A 17,486-nucleotide genomic window follows, 5' to 3' on the forward strand; every position below is an offset into this window, starting at 1 on the left:
TATTTACTAAAACTGAGCTTCACACTGTCAATGCTTCATTCTGTTTGTCAATGCTTCTCCGAGCCGAACATAACCTACTCTACTGTAACACTATACAATTATCTGGGCCGCCCTCCGGGGCTCCGGTGGGCGGCCTTGCGTGTACTTGAATGACGGACGTATTTCTGGAGCCAACGCTGTTGATTCGAACCAATGAACTCTGACAAGAGAGACGAAAGCGAGTGTACCTGGTCATAGTCTCCAGTCATACTGCCAGGTACATTCGTTTTCGTCTCTCTTGTCGGAGTTAGTTGGTTCGAAGCTACTGCGTTGACTCGTATTTCTGGAGTTTCCTATCAGTTGAGGAAGGTGGCAACTTCAGGGGTACAGCCTCGGCCGCCCTCCTCTCTTGCTGAGTGTGCCTGGCTTGGTCGATTCTGAAGGTGCCATCCTGGTATTCCTGGTATACCAGTTTCATGCAGCATCAGCACTACTGGTTACAGCGAGGATACTCTTGCATCAGGAAAGGGATATATGGTTTCTTTTTTTTTCTCCTCTGAGCTCTCCGTCCACCTTTTTTTTAAATAGAGAAAAAAAGTCGATATAGTCTTATTCAGAACACAGAAGGCATAGACTGGGCAGACAGTGCAACATAACCCCAGTGAAAAGTAGAGGCGCCATTGCTACACTAAGAGAAAATACAATAAGTGTCCGGGGCCCAAGACTGTTCAACAAATTCCCACCGCGGCTAACTTCAAGAGGGGGCTGGACAGATACCTAAAGTCAGTATCCGATCAGCTGGGCTGTAGTCTGTACGTCGGATTGCGAGCGGCCAGCAGTAACAGCTTGGTTGATCAGGCCCTGATCCACCGGGAGGCCTGATCAAGGACTGGACCGTGGGGGTGTTAACCCCCGGAACACCCTCCAGGTAGACTCCTGGTAGAATGACTGGCCCCCCTCTCCTCCCTCCCCATCCCTTCATGTCACTTCCCCTCTCACTGTGTAAGTGGTTGCAGCGACATACATTGTCTCCCACCTCGTGAACTTGACCCAGGTGATAGAACCATCAACAAACACTGAGCTGATAGTCTGTGCATCTCTTAACAGGAAGGAGATTCCCTACCTTGGCTACGTCGTCCTCCAGTGACCCCTGCTGGCGTGGATCACCGCCACCATGGCTCTCTTCACCTTCACCATCTCCTTCTTGGCAATGCTTAGTGAGTGGAAGATTGCATGATAATTTACTCGTATCTCTTCCGAGGGTTCACAATGTTTAAATAAATTCTAATCATATTTAGCGCACTATAGTTGCAAAAAATGCAACTTTCTGCTTATCTCGCTACAATATGTGCTACTTCAACAGATCAAAAGTAACAGAACAAAGAATTCCTTGATTGTAAGTTGAGTGTGGGCTTCAGTAACTTAAATTTGCTCTGCATGTACACCCGAGTTTTTTTAGACCAAAGTAACATATTCTCTAATTATTTATAAAGTCTACTATAAACAATACTTTTAGAGAGCCAAATTTTAACTAGGACCTCATTGAATCTAATATATCCAGCTCCTCTCCGAAAGATCAGAAGCTCATACAACTCCCATTGTCCCACTTCTGCTGAAACAAGACGTGTAGGTAGACGTGCACTCATACCTCAGCTCAGGTCTACCACAGTTACTCAAACACCTAAAAATCATAGTATTTTGCTGTGAATTTTTCTGATTGTTCGTCTCTTCAATTTATAATAGAGTAATTTGTAATTATGTATTTTCATGTAGTGTTGCCAGGAACCAGAGCTCAGTCTTTGGTAGTGTTAATATACAAATATATTTTGTTAGTCATCACAGTAATTTAAAAGGGGCATTCAAACTTGTGTGTTACTAAATATTTTGTTGTGGGACAGGCGTGACAGCTGGTCTGAGCGTGGGGCCCATACAGCTGGCTAGCAACAACAGTTACATCTCATACAAAAATGGGAACTCGGGAAATAACAGCATTCTTGTGTGTCCTTATACCCTCCTAACAAACGAAAGGGTCCAGTCGGTCTCCTGGATTATGTGGGACGACAACAACATACTCGGCACCTACACATGGTCTCCAACCTCGCCAGAAACAGGTCAGTGGGTATTATTGCTTTTTAATTTGTCAACGATAACTGGAGTTGTGCTCAAGCGCACTGGTAATGTATAACTGTTGTACTATATTGTGCCATTCACCATATACCTTCTTTTTCTCTGCAGTAAATATAATTTTTTTTTTATTTGGCCACCGTCGTAACACACTAAAGGTTCTTCCTTCCTTACAGTCGGTGGTGTTCTAATGGGCGTAGTAAACATGAGCCGTAGCGACGCAAACCTCCAACTGACGCAACTGACCTATAACCTGACAGGTGACTACTCCTGTACAGTCACACTCACAACCGGCCAGAATGCCAGCTCGCAACAATGGGAAGTCTTGATAATTGGTGAGTTCGACCTTCGGTAGAAGTTGATTGAGCTTCTTTACGATGCTCAGTGAATGTGCGAGGCTGGTTGAGTGTCGTCCCTTGATGGGTGACCCGACCAGCGGAGGGCTGATGCCTAGTCTAGTCCAGTTGGCACAGCGTCAATTACTAATACTCTTCCTCAGTTGACAGTTTACCTGGAGAGAGTTCCGGAGGTCAACGCCCCCGCGGCCCGGTCTGTGGTATTTCGTTCACCATTATAGACTTTTAGGAATATATTAGGAAACAAGGTTGCAACGATCTCTAAAAAGGTTACTGTAAACTGTTAAACTCGAAAACAGAACACTTTAATGTGTTTTTTTCCTTTGGAAAGGACACTACGGTTATGTACGAACACACACTAGCCTAAGTTTAGAAAGATGTTAACTGCTGCTACTATATATTCAAAACTGCAGTGTGAGTAGCAAGGATTTTGTAATTGTAGACCCTGCAAGGCTCTCAGTATGGATTACTGTGTTCATAGAAATTGTCTGAAATTAAGATGGTAGAACCTGCCTTGAGACTATGTGAAATTATGTGGTTGAATTTTTACAAGTACAATCTTGAATTAACCTTTCATTCACATGATTGGGGAGATTATACTTACTGATATTGATGTACCTGAGAGACATGTGGGACTTAGTGACAATGTGTCACAACAATGTCCCTCCTTCAGTGTCCACTGTCTCAGCTCCACAACTCACACTTCGGGACCTTAGATTAGAAATATATAGTTCCCAAATATTATGAAAATTTAAGCCAGTAACACTAGCAATTTAGGTTGTGGACTGTATAATAATCTTAAAAACTATGTGACTTAACTCAAGGAATTTCTTGTGCATTAATAATTATACACTAGTCGTTTAGTTACATTATAAATATATCTTTTCAAATTATGGTCCTGGTGATTTATCCTAACACCTTGTTACAAAAACGCGATTCTAAAAGCTTAGAGATCTCCAGTGAACACTAGAAAGGACTGCCCTTCTAGCATCCAGCCTGTTACTGGGTTTTCGTAACAAGTAGTCAGTATCCTTGTCCAATTATCCATTATTGTTCAGTATTATTCAATAGTGCTTCAGGATTACAACTGGTAGGCTACTAACTAGAGAAATTAAAATTTAATAAATTTATTAATCATTAAGTTGTCTAGAGGTATAAATTAAATTAATCACAGTAATCAAAATAATATCACTTCTCTCAAGTACAATATTATTGTGCTGAAAGCACATATCACATTTATAATTCTTAAGTACCGTCTGGTACATCAACATTTAATAAGATATTACAAATATGTACAAGTTTGTGTGTATGAGTGTAAGTGCTCCAAGTAGTTCGCTATGTCTCACGACTCGACTAGACTTAAACAAGTGATTGACAAAGTCCTCACATAAACTAACTTCTTGACCAACTGGCAATCAGAACAGTCTGCTTGAACAACAAAAAGAATGCTAAGCCCAATAGCAATACAACAAGCAACTGCGACACAGAATCAGGAACAAGGAGATAATATAACGACACTAAGTAGGGATCATCTGCAGATCCTCCACAAAAGTCACAAAACTCCCATACTACTGAATCTAAGTTCAGCATAAGAAAATCTCCGACTGTGATAATACACAGATACCAGTACAAGTTAAGAGAGTAGTTACAGCTCAGGACCTGAGATGTTTCGAGTGTCTATGTGACACACAACCTCAGTACAACGTCGAAAATCACTAAGTCTATACAATGTTCTGTGAACAGAGTTCTACAGAACTAACAAGAATAATGAGACAGACAATCTGTCCAACCTCCAAGAGAGTCTACAGCAGACTGAATACTTTAGGCGAGGTGAGGACACCCCCCCCCCCTCGATCACGTGATAGCTCCGTGGACAACTGCAGCTCAGAAGCCGGCAGAATAACGAGCAAGGAGCGATAATTACAGTAGTTAGACAATCAAGACTTGAACTGAGCACATAATATGTTACATCCTACCTAACAAAGGAAATAACAATATAAAGCAATACATTTACGATTTAGCTATTATCGCAAATATAAGCAATATAAAATTAAATGAAAAGGTAATAATTATATATATACATAATAATCATTGCAGCCCATTCAGGGGTTGCAACACACCTCCCTTATAGGGAGGCAACTAATATTGGCCAGTAACTACCTGCCTTACCTGCTGTGAGTTATAATTCACACCAGGAGCCATATATAAATTATTGTAGTACACGTGATGGTCAACATAACTGCATCCAGTATTATCTTCCTTACCAGCCTTATTATGACCATTTCACAATATATCTGAACCCTTCCAGATACTCGTTATATTCACTCATTTCATGGTCCCCAATTTTTGCCGATAATGTTTCTATCGGCCTCAATAACCCACGATTAAATTCTGCAACACTCGTTTGTTAATATCTACGTTCTGTCATTTTCGATGCCTCTCCTCAACGATTATGTTATACACATTTATATAATTATATTAAGCGACATTTCCATGTGTGCAGTATATTTTCCTTATCAGAGTATTAATTTCCTCTAAATTACATTGATTACATTTTACTTAACAGATAACGATAAATAAGGAAAGTGTGGAGAATATAGATTCTCATACGACTAACCTTTTAAAAGTCACATTAAAGACACGTACCCACAATATTACATAAACATTATTTTCCTACCAGTTACCACACACAAATCAAAATTATCAAAATTTTCCATACTCAGAGATAAGACACTTGCATCTTTAAACTTGTTGCGATGTTAACTATAAGAAGAGAAGTGTATCTTAGTAAATAACCTTAACTAGTTGTATCTGTACTAAATCTACGCTAACCTAACATGAATGACAAATTATGGTTTTTTTATATCAGCTTGTGTCACACTATGTGGATGAACATTGACCACAAATCATGTGATCTCTGGCTGTTGGTAGTAAGTGAACACATGTTTACTTACAACATGTTGTACAGAACAGTTGTAGACAACAGTCTTGTGTGATCTATTAGAGGTCTACCTGGGTTATGGGAAGTGTTGTGAACCTTGTATTAATATAAAAACTTTAATTCGTCATTCTTAGACACAATGTTGAGTGTCGTTATCTGCAGAGGTGTGAGCACAGCTCAGAGGTGTGAGCACAGCTCAGACCTCTGCAATACAATTATCCTCAAAGATTTATTAAGTTATACCATGAATTAAGAAAAGATCCTGGACTTCATCTTACGAAACAGACAAAGCAAATGCGATAGTAATTATGGACAAGGTAGATTATAGTGGAAAAATGAACATGTTGTTAGAAGACAGTGGAACTTACGTGCCTCTTAATATGAGAGAGCAGCGGGGAAGACACTGTACAGTGTTGGCCAGCTCTCTGACACACCACTTCCAGTTCTTCATCTTTCATCAGGGCAGATGGAAATGTTGACATAATACAACTTTCTTCTGATTAGGGTCTCTTCTTCAGTATTGTCAGTAATACCTTATTTACATCCCGGATACGTCAGTCTTAAAAGTGTGAAGTCGATCGGAAGAGGCATTCATATAACCCGATATCTTTTAATAAAATTGACAGCTACTCATCCCCAAACTAATCCGACTCGTTCTCTAAGTCTGCTTCCCTCAAGGAAGGTTCCTTGACGCCGGTGAGGGGCTCTTGATCTAGGGAATTAGATCTGTGCTCCAATTCCCTGAATTTAGCTTGAATAACTTCCAGCCCCCCACAGGCGCTGTATAATCCCTACGGGTTTAGTGCTCCACTATAATTGTAATAATGTAAGTACTACATCAGCAGTGAACGTTTGAAGCCGATCAGAAGAAGCATTCTTCAGTTAACACAGATAATATCCCAATTTATTTAATAAAATTACCAAACTTTAACCTACATATCGCAAAAGTAAATCAAACTTTTTTTTGAACAAAATAAACCAGTACTAAAAGTTTGAAGCCTATTAGAAGAGTCATCACGGAGAAAGCAGTTATTCCTTATTTATTTATATTAGTATATTAGTAAATTTGAACTTTTCAACCTAACTCTATATTGACTCTATCAGTTGATAAAGTTTGAAGCCATTCAGAAGAACTATTTAAGTTATCTTAAACAATTTTAGGAATAAAACTGAAAAACTGCAACTTACACACCCTATTAACAATCAAACTAACTTAAGTAAGATACCCAAGTGTTAGTTTTAAGTTAAGACACATGTGCAACATCTGGATATCTTTATTGTAGACGTTTCGCCATCCAGTGGCTTTATCAATACAGATTCTAGGACATAATAGGAAGACAGTAGAACTATATACAAAAGATGAGGTAATCAGTCCCTCGGCCTTGGAGTTAGTGTTCACAGCATCGTGGTGGAGGAGAATCTGGAGCAAAGGCAAGAAGACTGGCGGTTATATAGGCGTCAGTGGATAAGGACGGGCAGCAGACGAGGGCATAGTCACTGGTAGGCGGGATTCCCCAGTGGAAGTAGGTCCTACCCAAAGGGATGGGTTAGTTGTAGCAGCCGTGAAGAATGTCTTGTAGATGTCCTCTGAACCAAGATTCCATGATGTTGCAGTGTCTGACAAGTTGTGCAAGAAAGGTATAAAATACCTAGGTATAAAATGTCCTAGAATCTGTATTGATAAAGCCACTGGATGGCGAAACGTCTACAATAAAGATATCCAGATGTTGCACATGTGTCTTAACTTTCATATTTGTCGGTATTTTATACCTTTCTTGCACATAGTTTTAAGTTAATGATGCAATAAAAAACGTCTCTTTCCTTGCGTTTATAAAACTGATAAATTAGCACCTAGTACACTGCCTAATAACAATCCGAACTTTCTTCTAAGATCTGATGATCTAAAGAAACATTCTTAAAATTTAACATGAAAATCTAGCTGGAAGGAAAAAAAATCCGGCAGTTACAATAGACATCATCATCCAGGTAACACTTAAAAATCAAAATATCTGTAAATATGATGTAAAATGGAGTTTAAAAATTATAATGTAGACTTTTTAATTGCTTGCACAATGAAAAATTTAAGTGAAATGATAAGCCAGTAATATTCTTTTTTTTTCACAGATAAGACAGATGATTCTATAAGTACCATAGAATCTTACAACCAGTCGCAGTGTTCATTCAACACCTCTGTCGACTTTTTTGCTGTGTTTCCGGAGCCTACCGTCCAAGCTGGATTGTATTCTGAGGGAATTGAAGGTTATGTCAGCAAGGTCTCCAAAACCCAGTGGGTTAGAACTGTCTACCAGAACAAGTCTGTTAGTTATTCCTACAGTGGCGTAGTCTTCAAGGTACTGACACTGGCCACTTGTTCTAATTTTACAGGTTATACTGTATTATTTTACAAAAAATGTCTCTCGCTTAGACAGATTAATTATTATACATTTTAGATGCTCTGAATTTTTAGATGTGGCGAAAACTTTAAGAAAATTATGCAAGAAACAAACTTATAATATTACGTTACTTATGTAAGTTATCATCCCTTGTCCTCCCTTCCAGGGAGCAGTAGGTTATTCCCTCCCTCCCTTCCAGGGAGCAGTAGGTTATTCCCTCCCTCCCTTCCAGGGAGCAGTAGGTTATTCCCTCCCTCCCTTCCAGGGAGCAGTAGGTTATTCCCTCCCTCCCTTCCAGGGAGCAGAAGGTTATTCCCTCCTTCCCTTCCAGGGAGCAGTAGGTTATTCCCTCCCTCCCTTCCAGGGAGCAGTAGGTTATTCCCTCCTTCCCTTCCAGGGAGCAGTAGGTTATTCCCTCCCTCTCTTCCAGGGAGCAGTAGGTTATTCCCTCCCTCCCTTCCAGGGAGCAGTAGGTTATTCCCTCCCTCCCTTCCAAGGAGCAGTAAACTATCATTCCCTTCCTTCCAGGGAGCAGTAGATTATCATTCCCTCCCTTCCAGGGAGCAGTAGGTTATTCCCTCCCTCTCTTCCAGGGAGCAGTAGGTTATTCCCTCCCTCTCCTCCAGGGAGCAGTAGGTTATTCCCTCCCTCCCTTCCAAGGAGCAATAGGTTATTCCCTCCCTCTCTTCCAAGGAGCAGTAGGTTATTCCCTCCCTCTCTTCCAGGGAGCAGTAGGTTATTCCCTCCCTCCCTTCCAGGGAGCAGTAGGTTATTCCCTCCCTCCCTTCCAAGGAGCAGTAAACTATCATTCCCTTCCTTCCAGGGAGCAGTAGGTTATCATTCCCTCCTTCCAGAGAGCAACAAATTATCATTCCCTCCTTCCAGGGAGCAGTAAGTCATAATCCTCTCCCTTCGAGGGAGCAAAAAGTCTTCCCCCTCCTTCCAGGGAGCAGTAAGTTTCCCTCTCCTTGAAGGGAGCAGTAACTTCCCCTCTCCTTGAAGGGAGCAGTAAGCTTCCCTCTCCTTGAAGGGAGCAGTAAGTTCCCCTCTCCTTGAAGGGAGCAGTAAGCTTCTCTCTCCTTGAAGGGAGCAGTAAGCTGCCCTCTCCATGAAGAAAGCAGTAAGTTCCCCTCTCCTTGAAGGGAGCAGTAAGTTCCCCTCTCCTCGAAGGGAGCAGTAAGCTTCCCTCTCCATGAAGAGAGCAGTAAGTTCCTCTCTCCTTGAAGGGAGCAGTAAGTTCCCCTCTCCATGAAGAGAGGAGTAAGTTCCCCTCTCCTTGAAGGGAGCAGTAAGTTCCCCTCTCCTTGAAGGGAGCAGTAAGCTTCCCTCTCCATGAAGTGAGCAGTAACTTCCCCTCTCCTTGAAGGAAGCAGTAAGTTCCCCTCTCCTTGAAGGTAGCAGTAAGTTCCCCTCTCCTTCAAGAGAGCAGTAAGTTCCCCTCTCCTTGAAGGGAGCAGTAAGCTTCCCTCTCCATGAAGAGACCAGTAAGTTCCTCTCTCCTTGAAGGGAGCAGTAAGTTCCCCTCTCCTTGAAGGTAGCAGTAAGTTCCCCTCTCCTTCAAGAGAGCAGTAAGTTCCCCTCTCCTTGAAGGGAGCAGTAAGTTCCCCTCTCCTTGAAGGGAGCAGTAAGTTCCCCTCTCCTTGAAGGGAGCAGTAAGTTCCCCTCTCCTTGAAGGGAGCAGTAAGTTCCCCTCTCCTTGAAGGAAGCAGTAAGTTCCCCTCTCCTTGAAGGGAGCAGTAAGTTCCCCTCTCCTTGAAGGGAGCAGTAAGTTCCCCTCTCCTCGAAGGGAGCAGTAAGTTCCCCTCTCCTTGAAGGGAGCAGTAAGTTCCCCTCTCCTTGAAGGAAGCAGTAAGTTCCCCTTTCCTTGAAGGGAGCAGTAAGTTCCCCTCTCCTTGAATTGAGCAGTAAGTTCCCCTCTCCTTGAAGGGAGCAGTAAGTTCCCCTCTCCTTGAAGGGAGCAGTAAGTTCCCCTCTCCTTGAAGGGAGCAGTAAGTTCCCCTCTCCTTGAAGGGAGCAGTAAGTTCCCCTCTCCTCGAAGAGAGCAGTAAGTTCCCCTCTCCTTGAAGGGAGCAGTAAGTTCCCCTCTCCTTGAAGGGAGCAGTAAGTTCCCCTCTCCTTGAAGGGAGCAGTAAGTTCCCCTCTCCTTGAAGGGAGCAGTAAGTTCCCCTCTCCTTGAAGGGAGCAGTAAGTTCCCCTCTCCTCGAAGGGAGCAGTAAGTTCCCCTCTCCTTGAAGGGAGCAGTAAGTTCCTCTCTCCTTGAAGGGAGCAGTAAGCTTCCCTCTCCTTGAAGGGAGCAGTAAGTTCCCCTCTCCTTGAAGGGAGCAGTAAGCTTCCCTCTCCTTGAAGGGAGCAGTAAGTTCCCCTCTCCTTGAAGGGAGCAGTAAGTTCCCCTCTCCTTGAAGGGAGCAGTAAGTTCCCCTCTCCTTGAAGGGAGCTGTAAGTTTCCCTCTCCTTGAAGGGAGCAGTAAGCTTCCCTCTCCTTGAAGGGAGCAGTAAGTTCCCCTCTCCTTGAAGGGAGCAGTAAGTTCCCCTCTCCTTGAAGGGAGCTGTAAGTTTCCCTCTCCTTGAAGGGAGCAGTAAGCTTCCCTCTCCTTGAAGGGAGCAGTAAGTTCCCCTCTCCTTGAAGGGAGCTGTAAGTTCCCCTCTCCTTGAAGGGAGCAGTAAGCTCCCCTCTCCTTGAAGGGAGTTGTAAGTTCCCCTCTCCTTAAAGGGAGCTGTAAGTTTCCCTCTCCTTGAAGGGGGCAGTAAGCTTCCCTCTCCTTGAAGGGAGCAGTAAGTTCCCCTCTCCTTGAAGGGAGCAGTAAGCTTCCTCTCCATGAAGGGAGCAGTAAGCTTCCCTCTCCTTGAAGGGAGCAGTAAGTTCCCCTCTCCTTGAAGGGAGCAGTAAATTCCCCTCTCCTTGAAGGGAGCAGTAAGTTCCCCTCTCCTTGAAGGGAGCAGTAAATTCCCCTCTCCTTGAAGGGAGCAGTAAGTTCCCCTCTCCTTGAAGGGAGCAGTAAGTTACCCTCTCCATGAAGGGAGCAGTAAGTTCCCCTCTCCTTGAAGGGAGCAGTAAGTTCCCCTCTCCTTGAAGGGAGCAGTAAGTTCCCCTCTCCTTGAAGGGAGCAGTAAGTTCCCCTCTCCTTGAAGGGAGCAATAAGTTCCCCTCTCCTTGAAGGGAGCAGTAAGTTCCCCTCTCCTTGAAGGGAGCAATAAGTTCCCCTCTCCTTGAAGGGAGCAGTAAGTTCCCCTCTCCTTGAAAAGAGCAGTAAGCTTCCCTCTCCTTGTGGGGAGCAGTAAGTTCCCTTTTCCTTGTGGGGAGCAGTAAGTTCCCTCTCCTTGTGGGGAGCAGTAAGTTCCCCTCTCCTTGAAGGAAGCAGTAAGTTCCCCTCTCCTTGAAGGGAGCAGTAAGTTCCCCTCTCCTTGAAGGGAGCAGTAAGTTCCCCTCTCCTTGAAGGGAGCAGTAAGTTCCCCTCTCCTTGAAGGAAGCAGTAAGTTCCCCTCTCGTTTAAGGGAGCAGTAAGCTTCCCTCTCCTTGAAGGGAGCAGCAAGTTCCCCTCTCCTTGAAGGGAGCAGTAAGTTCCCCTCTCCTTGAAGGGAGCAGTAAGTTCCCCTCTCCTTGAAGGGAGCAGCAAGTTCCCCTCTCCTTGAAGGGAGCAGTAAGTTCCCCTCTCCTTGAAAAGAGCAGTAAGCTTCCCTCTCCTTGTGGGGAGCAGTAAGTTCCCTTCTCCTTGTGGGGAGCAGTAAGTTCCCTCTCCTTGTGGGGAGCAGTAAGTTCCCTTCTCCTTGTGGGGAGCAGTAAGTTCCCTCTCCTTGTGGGGAGCAGTAAGTTCCCTTCTCCTTGAAGGGAACAGTAAGAACTTTCTTTGCCTTGAGCTGAGAACTTTTATTGTTTACTGTGTGAACTAGAGTTGGAAGCAATACTAGCTAATATGAAGAGGTAAAAATACCACCAGCCTTTCCTCGTTCAGCGGGGATATTACCGTGGACGAGAAGACAGGCATCACTGTCCAGCCGTGTTGTCATGTGCCAGCCGCTGGTAGTGCTGTGCTGGATGTCACTCTCGATCACGGGTCTCCAAACTGCGTCCCGCCACGAGATTTTATGCTGCCCGCAGCAGTATGAAATAGTTATAAATAGAAAACTAATAAACCCTCATTTTCAGTAAACTTAAAGTTAAAGATTTTGTTGCTTGTAACAGTTTGTCAAAATCTGTTGAAATTTTAGTTCTAATCTTTTCATTTTTTAGGTATGCCCTTCAGTTACGGAAGGAAAAGGGAAAAGAACATTGGAGAGTAAGTGCCGCCTGTTTAATGAAGAATGGGACAGGTGATAGTGTTGTGTGTCGTATACCACGAAAGTGTTGCAGTTTTGAAGCAGTACAATGTATTTCGACCCTACCAAACATAAACCAAATTATTCCCAATTCACAGGAACACAGCGTTCGCAAAAAAAAAAAAACTGAATAAATGCAACGCAAGTTGCTTTCCCAACAAGTTTTTTTTAACGCAGAAGAGAATTGAAAATGAAGTTTTAACCGGGACCATTTACAAAGTAGCTTATGTTAGTTAAGTGGAAAGTCGTACACAGATGTGGATCTGATCAAAGAGTGTGTGATGGAAGCTGTGGGAGAGATATGACAGAAAAAAAAGGAAATATGTTCAGAATCCTCAGTCTTGCGCCAGATACTGTTGTGGTTGGAATTTGTTTCATACTCTGATCCAGTTTTTATTTCCTCGAGTTTTCCATAGTGGAGTAATTGAAATTTGTCTTCATTGACCTTCATTATGCAGAGAATTTCGGACAAATTAAGTCAGTTTTGTCTCAGGATGCGACCCACATCATTCGACTAACACCTAGGTATATGTTTTATTGTTAGGTGAACACGGTCAACAGATGTTTTAAGGAAACTCGTCCTAATGTGTCCACCCGTACCGGGAATCGAACCACGGACCTGAGATGAGTGCACTAGGAATGTACCTACAGGACACAGAGTCCTTCAGTACTGGGAAGCCGAGAAATGCAGTTCACTGAACGCTGTTGAATTTACAGGTTAACAGTTATATAACCTCGATTGATTTCGGAGTCTACTATCACATCCTTGGGTGTCACACGAAACAGTCTGCTGACACTCCAAACTTTTGCAGTTGGTCATCCAGGTTACACCTGAGTCGTCCTCTCTGTGTACTTCTGTATCCTTGAAATTTCATGAAAAATTTTATTCATGGTTAGGTTATAGTTAATTTATATTAGCTTATATTTCCGTATTATGGCCCGGCGATAATTAATAAAACACTAGTGGCTTTGTCTGTTGGTAACTTTTGGTATAATTCGAAATTCCGATAATGTTTTATGACAGGAATTTTAACAAATTTGGAGGACGCGCGCTGTATGACCCCAGTGGGTTTAACACTTCCCTAGGGCTTGTTTAAAAAAAGTTTTATTGTTTAGAGAATGAGTCCGTAGGCACCTATAATGTTAATTACACTTGTGGTTTGTTAGTGTTTTATATGCCGTTCTTCCACAGATTGACCAGAACGTTCCATATGATGCAGTATTTCTCGTCTCTGTCGGTGTTACTAAGTCAGACGGTACCTACATTTCTCTCGCCTCCGTCGAGAGCATCAACCCCAGCTGTGAGTTACCAACCTCTCCTCTCTTCTCTCCTCTCCTCTCCTCTCCTCTCCTCTCCTCTCCTCTCCTCTCTCCTCTCCTCTCTCCTCTCCTCTCTCCTCTCCTCTCTCCTCTCCTCTCTCCTCTCTACTCTTTCCTCTCTCCTCTCTCCTCTCCTCTCTCCTCTCTTCTCCTCTCCTCTCCTCTCCTCTCTCCTCTCCTCTCTCCTCTCTTCTTTCCCTTCCTCTTCTCTCCTCTCTACTCGACATTAAGTAAGTCATCCTACTCCTGTATTCATTAATTAATTCTACGTAGCTTTCATTGTACTGGAGAAAAAACTGTTACAGTCTTTCATGAAGAACAGTTATTGGAGAAAGAAAATAAAAGTATGCTTAAATATTTGCAATTATTAGTTACAGTGATTGTTGCTGATTCCCAGGGACGGTGCCCCGGGGAGAAGAGGAGTTTCAGCTCCCCATGAAAAGCCCTGTCCCCCAATGCCTCTCAGTGAAAATAATTAAATCATTTTCAGAGCAACCCCAGAGACCTCCCCTTCTCCCAGTTCCCCGAGTATAAAAATTCTGGCGTCGACCCTAATCATTCTATATGAAAAAGACACGTGAGGTGGAGCAATGATACGCCGTGTTTTGGTGTTACAGTGTTACAGTGACTGGCCTGAGTAATTCCAATTATTACTCAACCCCATGTAAGGTAACACCTGCTACTCGCATTATCCACCTCATTCATCTTTTTGTACGTTTAGGAGAGGTTCCCTGGATTAATGTCTTATAAATAATAAGGTTAAATAAGGCTACTTGTCTTCCCCAGGGGACAACATCCCGGGTTGCACTCCCCTGTATGACGTACCAAACCAGGAGGAAGTTTATGAGACTGGCAAGTTAGCCTGTCGCAACGAGTACATCCCAGACCCTGACATTCCAAAGGTATGTTATCCTCAGCCTACCCAGGAATGTTATCCTCAGCCTACCCAGGTATGTTATCCTCAGCCTACCCAGGTATTGTAGATGAATGTTTCAAAGAACCGACATGTTGTTAAATTAGACACATGTGCAACTCTTGGGTATCTTTATTGAGGAAACGTTTCGCCACACAGTGGCTTCATCAATCCATACAAAGGAGAAACTTGAAGAACAGGAGGAGAATGAGGTAATCAGTCCCTCAACCTTGAGTCGATGTGGTCAGTCCATCAATCTTGAATAGAATACGGCATAAGAGTGGAGAAGCAGCTTATAAACCGTATGGCAGAAGAGGTGCAGCAGTCGTAGGTGGTGTCACATTTATCCAATGTGGAAGTAGGTCGTGCCCAAGGGTTAGGCAAGTGAAGAATTCCCAAGTATTAAGATCCCAAGAAGTTGCAGTGTCTGACAGGTTTGTAGATGAATGGTTCAGAGAACTGACATGTTGTTGAATTAGATAACAGGTATGTTATCCTCAGCCTACCCAGGTATGTCATCATTAACGTTTGAAAGTGATTTTTCATGGGTTTTGAATATTGTTGACGACTTGTTGCCAACTGGTCTCTTGTTCTGTTTCTGAAATGTAAAAAAAAAAAAAAAAATACCTGCAAAAAAAATAAAATCACATTTTGAAAACTCTCACGTATTGTAAATATTATTGACTACAATAAAATATTTCGATATGTAAATTTGTCATAATCTTGGGAAAAAAAAGACTTAAAATCGTGAGGTATAATGTGTTAATTAAGACTTGGGATATTTTTGTTTGAAGGCTGGATTTGAGAAGAACCTACCCAGTATGGGCCAATAGGTCAGTTGTAGTGTACCTGCTTCATGTTCTCACCTATAATGATCCAAGTCAAGCTGATCAAGGGTATATATACCTCACAAACAGACGATAAGTTTTTCTTGTGGTCCGGGTTCATCTCAGCTTCCTCACCATGCAAAACTTGCTGCTCATTATTATACAAATTCTTATATACAACAAGTATATTAAGATATTTTGAACTACATCTTCATTTTCAAATTTTTTTTTTATATATAAATCTTAGCCTGTGTCACGTGGTCAGTTTTGATGTCAGAATTTAGTCTTGTCCTGGCAAAAATTTCCGTATATTTTGCTGTTTTAATTGTAGAGAAGGAATTAATGTTAATAAAACATAATATAGGATTTATGGTTTTTTATTGAGAAGACGTTTCGCTCACCAGGGACTTTAATGATAGTCTCTGGGGGATGAAATGTCTCAACAAAATGGCGTAAAGTAACTAAATTATACATCCATTATTAAGACTGTAAATTTTGTAATAATTTAGACCATAATTACTGAGCAAGACTGTTAGTGTTAGTCTGCTGCACTCCAGTCACGTGTCTGCTGCCGTCCACTGACAGCACTCCAGTCACGTGTCTGCTGCCGTCCCCTGACAGCACTCCAGTCACGTGTCTGCTGCCGTCCACTGACAGCACTCCAGTCACGTGTCTGCTGCCGTCCACTGACAGCACTCCAGTCACGTGTCTGCTGCCGTCCACTGACAGCACTCCAGTCACGTGTCTGCTGCCGTCCACTGACAGCACTCCAGTCACGTGTCTGCTGCCGTCCACTGACAGCACTCCAGTCACGTGTCTGCTGCCGTCCACTGACAGCACTCCAGTCACGTGTCTGCTGCCGTCCACTGACAGCACTCCAGTCGCGTGTCTGCTGCCGTCCACTGACAGCACTCCAGTCACGTGTCTGCTGCCGTCCACTGACAGCACTCCAGTCGCGTGTCTGCTGCCGTCCACTGACAGCACTCCAGTCACGTGTCTGCTGCCGTCCACTGACAGCACTCCAGTCACGTGTCTGCTGCCGTCCACTGACAGCACTCCAGTCACGTGTCTGCTGCCGTCCACTGACAGCACTCCAGTCACGTGTCTGCTGCAGTCCACTGACAGCACTCCAGTCACGTGTCTGCTGCCGTCCACTGACAGCACTCCAGTCACGTGTCTGCTGCCGTCCACTGACAGCACTCCAGTCACTTGTCTGCTGCCGTCCACTGACAGCACTCCAGTCACGTGTCTGCTGCCGTCCACTGACAGCACTCCAGTCACGTGTCTGCTGCCGTCCACTGACAGCACTCCAGTCACATTGTCTGATGTCAGTCACGCTGACAGCACTCCAGTCACGTGTCTGCTGCCGTCCACTGACAGCACTCCAGTCACATTGTCTGATGTCAGTCACGCTGACAGCACTCCAGTCACGTGTCTGCTGCCGTCCACTGACAGCACTCCAGTCACATTGTCTGATGTCAGTCACGCTGACAGCACTCCAGTCACGTGTCTGCTGCCGTCCACTGACAGCACTCCAGTCACATTGTCTGATGTCAGTCACGCTGACAGCTCTCCAGTCACGTGTCTGCTGCCGTCCATTGACAGCACTCCAGTCACATTGTCTGATGTCAGTCACGCTGACAGCACTCCAGTCACGTGTCTGCTGCCGTCCACTGACAGCACTCCAGTCACATTCTCTGATGTCAGTCACGCTGACAGCACTCCAGTCACATGTCTGCTGCCGTCCACTGACAGCACTCCAGTCACATGTCTGCTGCCGTCCACTGACAGCACTCCAGTCACATGTCTGCTGCCGTCCACTGACAGCACTCCAGTCACATGTCTGCTGCCGTCCACTGACAGCACTCCAGTCACATGTCTGCTGCCGTCCACTGACAGCACTCCAGTCACATTGTCTGATGTCAGTCACGCTGACAGCACTCCAGTCACATTGTCTGATGTCAGTCACGCTGACAGCACTCCAGTCACATTGTCTGATGTCAGTCACGCTGACAGCACTCCAGTCAGTCACACTCAACTATCAGAGACACTGAGTAATAATGGCACAGAAATATTTATTACAAGGAGGGTTGTTATTTGGCTCACACACTGTTTTGTGAGTCTTGTAAGACTAATAACTAAATAATACTAATAATTGTATTACGCAGGTGCGTGTGTTTTGTTCTTCTGGTTACCGTTCCTTGATGAACGTGAGTTCTGTCTTGCTCGACTGTAACAACAACACTATAGCTTGGTACAACGATAACAACCCTAATATTACCACCGTGGATCTCAAATGTGGTTAGTACACTCTCAGCT

At 43.9% G+C, this 17,486-nt stretch overlaps 1 protein-coding gene across 1 annotated transcript; it reads left to right on the top strand.

Annotated features, from left to right (window-relative positions):
- The first annotated feature begins 1,089 nt into the window (after positions 1-1,089).
- Positions 1,090-15,173, top strand: LOC128690156 (uncharacterized). The gene is made up of 7 exons (XM_053778713.2): positions 1,090-1,196; positions 1,878-2,090; positions 2,280-2,438; positions 7,525-7,751; positions 13,300-13,408; positions 14,214-14,329; positions 15,135-15,173. Exons 1-7 carry the CDS (start codon positions 1,154-1,156, stop codon positions 15,171-15,173), a joined length of 906 nt encoding a protein of 301 aa, XP_053634688.2. The 5' UTR covers positions 1,090-1,153.
- Positions 15,174-17,486: the final 2,313 nt, after the last annotated feature.

The sequence above is a fragment of the Cherax quadricarinatus genome, chromosome 32 (assembly GCF_038502225.1).
Source record: "Cherax quadricarinatus isolate ZL_2023a chromosome 32, ASM3850222v1, whole genome shotgun sequence".
NCBI classification, from domain to species: Eukaryota; Metazoa; Arthropoda; class Malacostraca; order Decapoda; family Parastacidae; genus Cherax; species Cherax quadricarinatus.

Excerpts from the sequence above, each read along its gene's own strand:
- LOC128690156 (XM_053778713.2), top strand. The coding sequence starts at position 1,154 with ATGGCTCTCTTCACCTTCACCATCTCCTTCTTGGCAATGCTTA. Across the intron at positions 2,091-2,279 it reads TCCAACCTCGCCAGAAACAG|TCGGTGGTGTTCTAATGGGC; the intron begins GTCAGTGGGTAT and ends CCTTCCTTACAG. Across the intron at positions 13,409-14,213 it reads CGAGAGCATCAACCCCAGCT|GGGACAACATCCCGGGTTGC; the intron begins GTGAGTTACCAA and ends TGTCTTCCCCAG.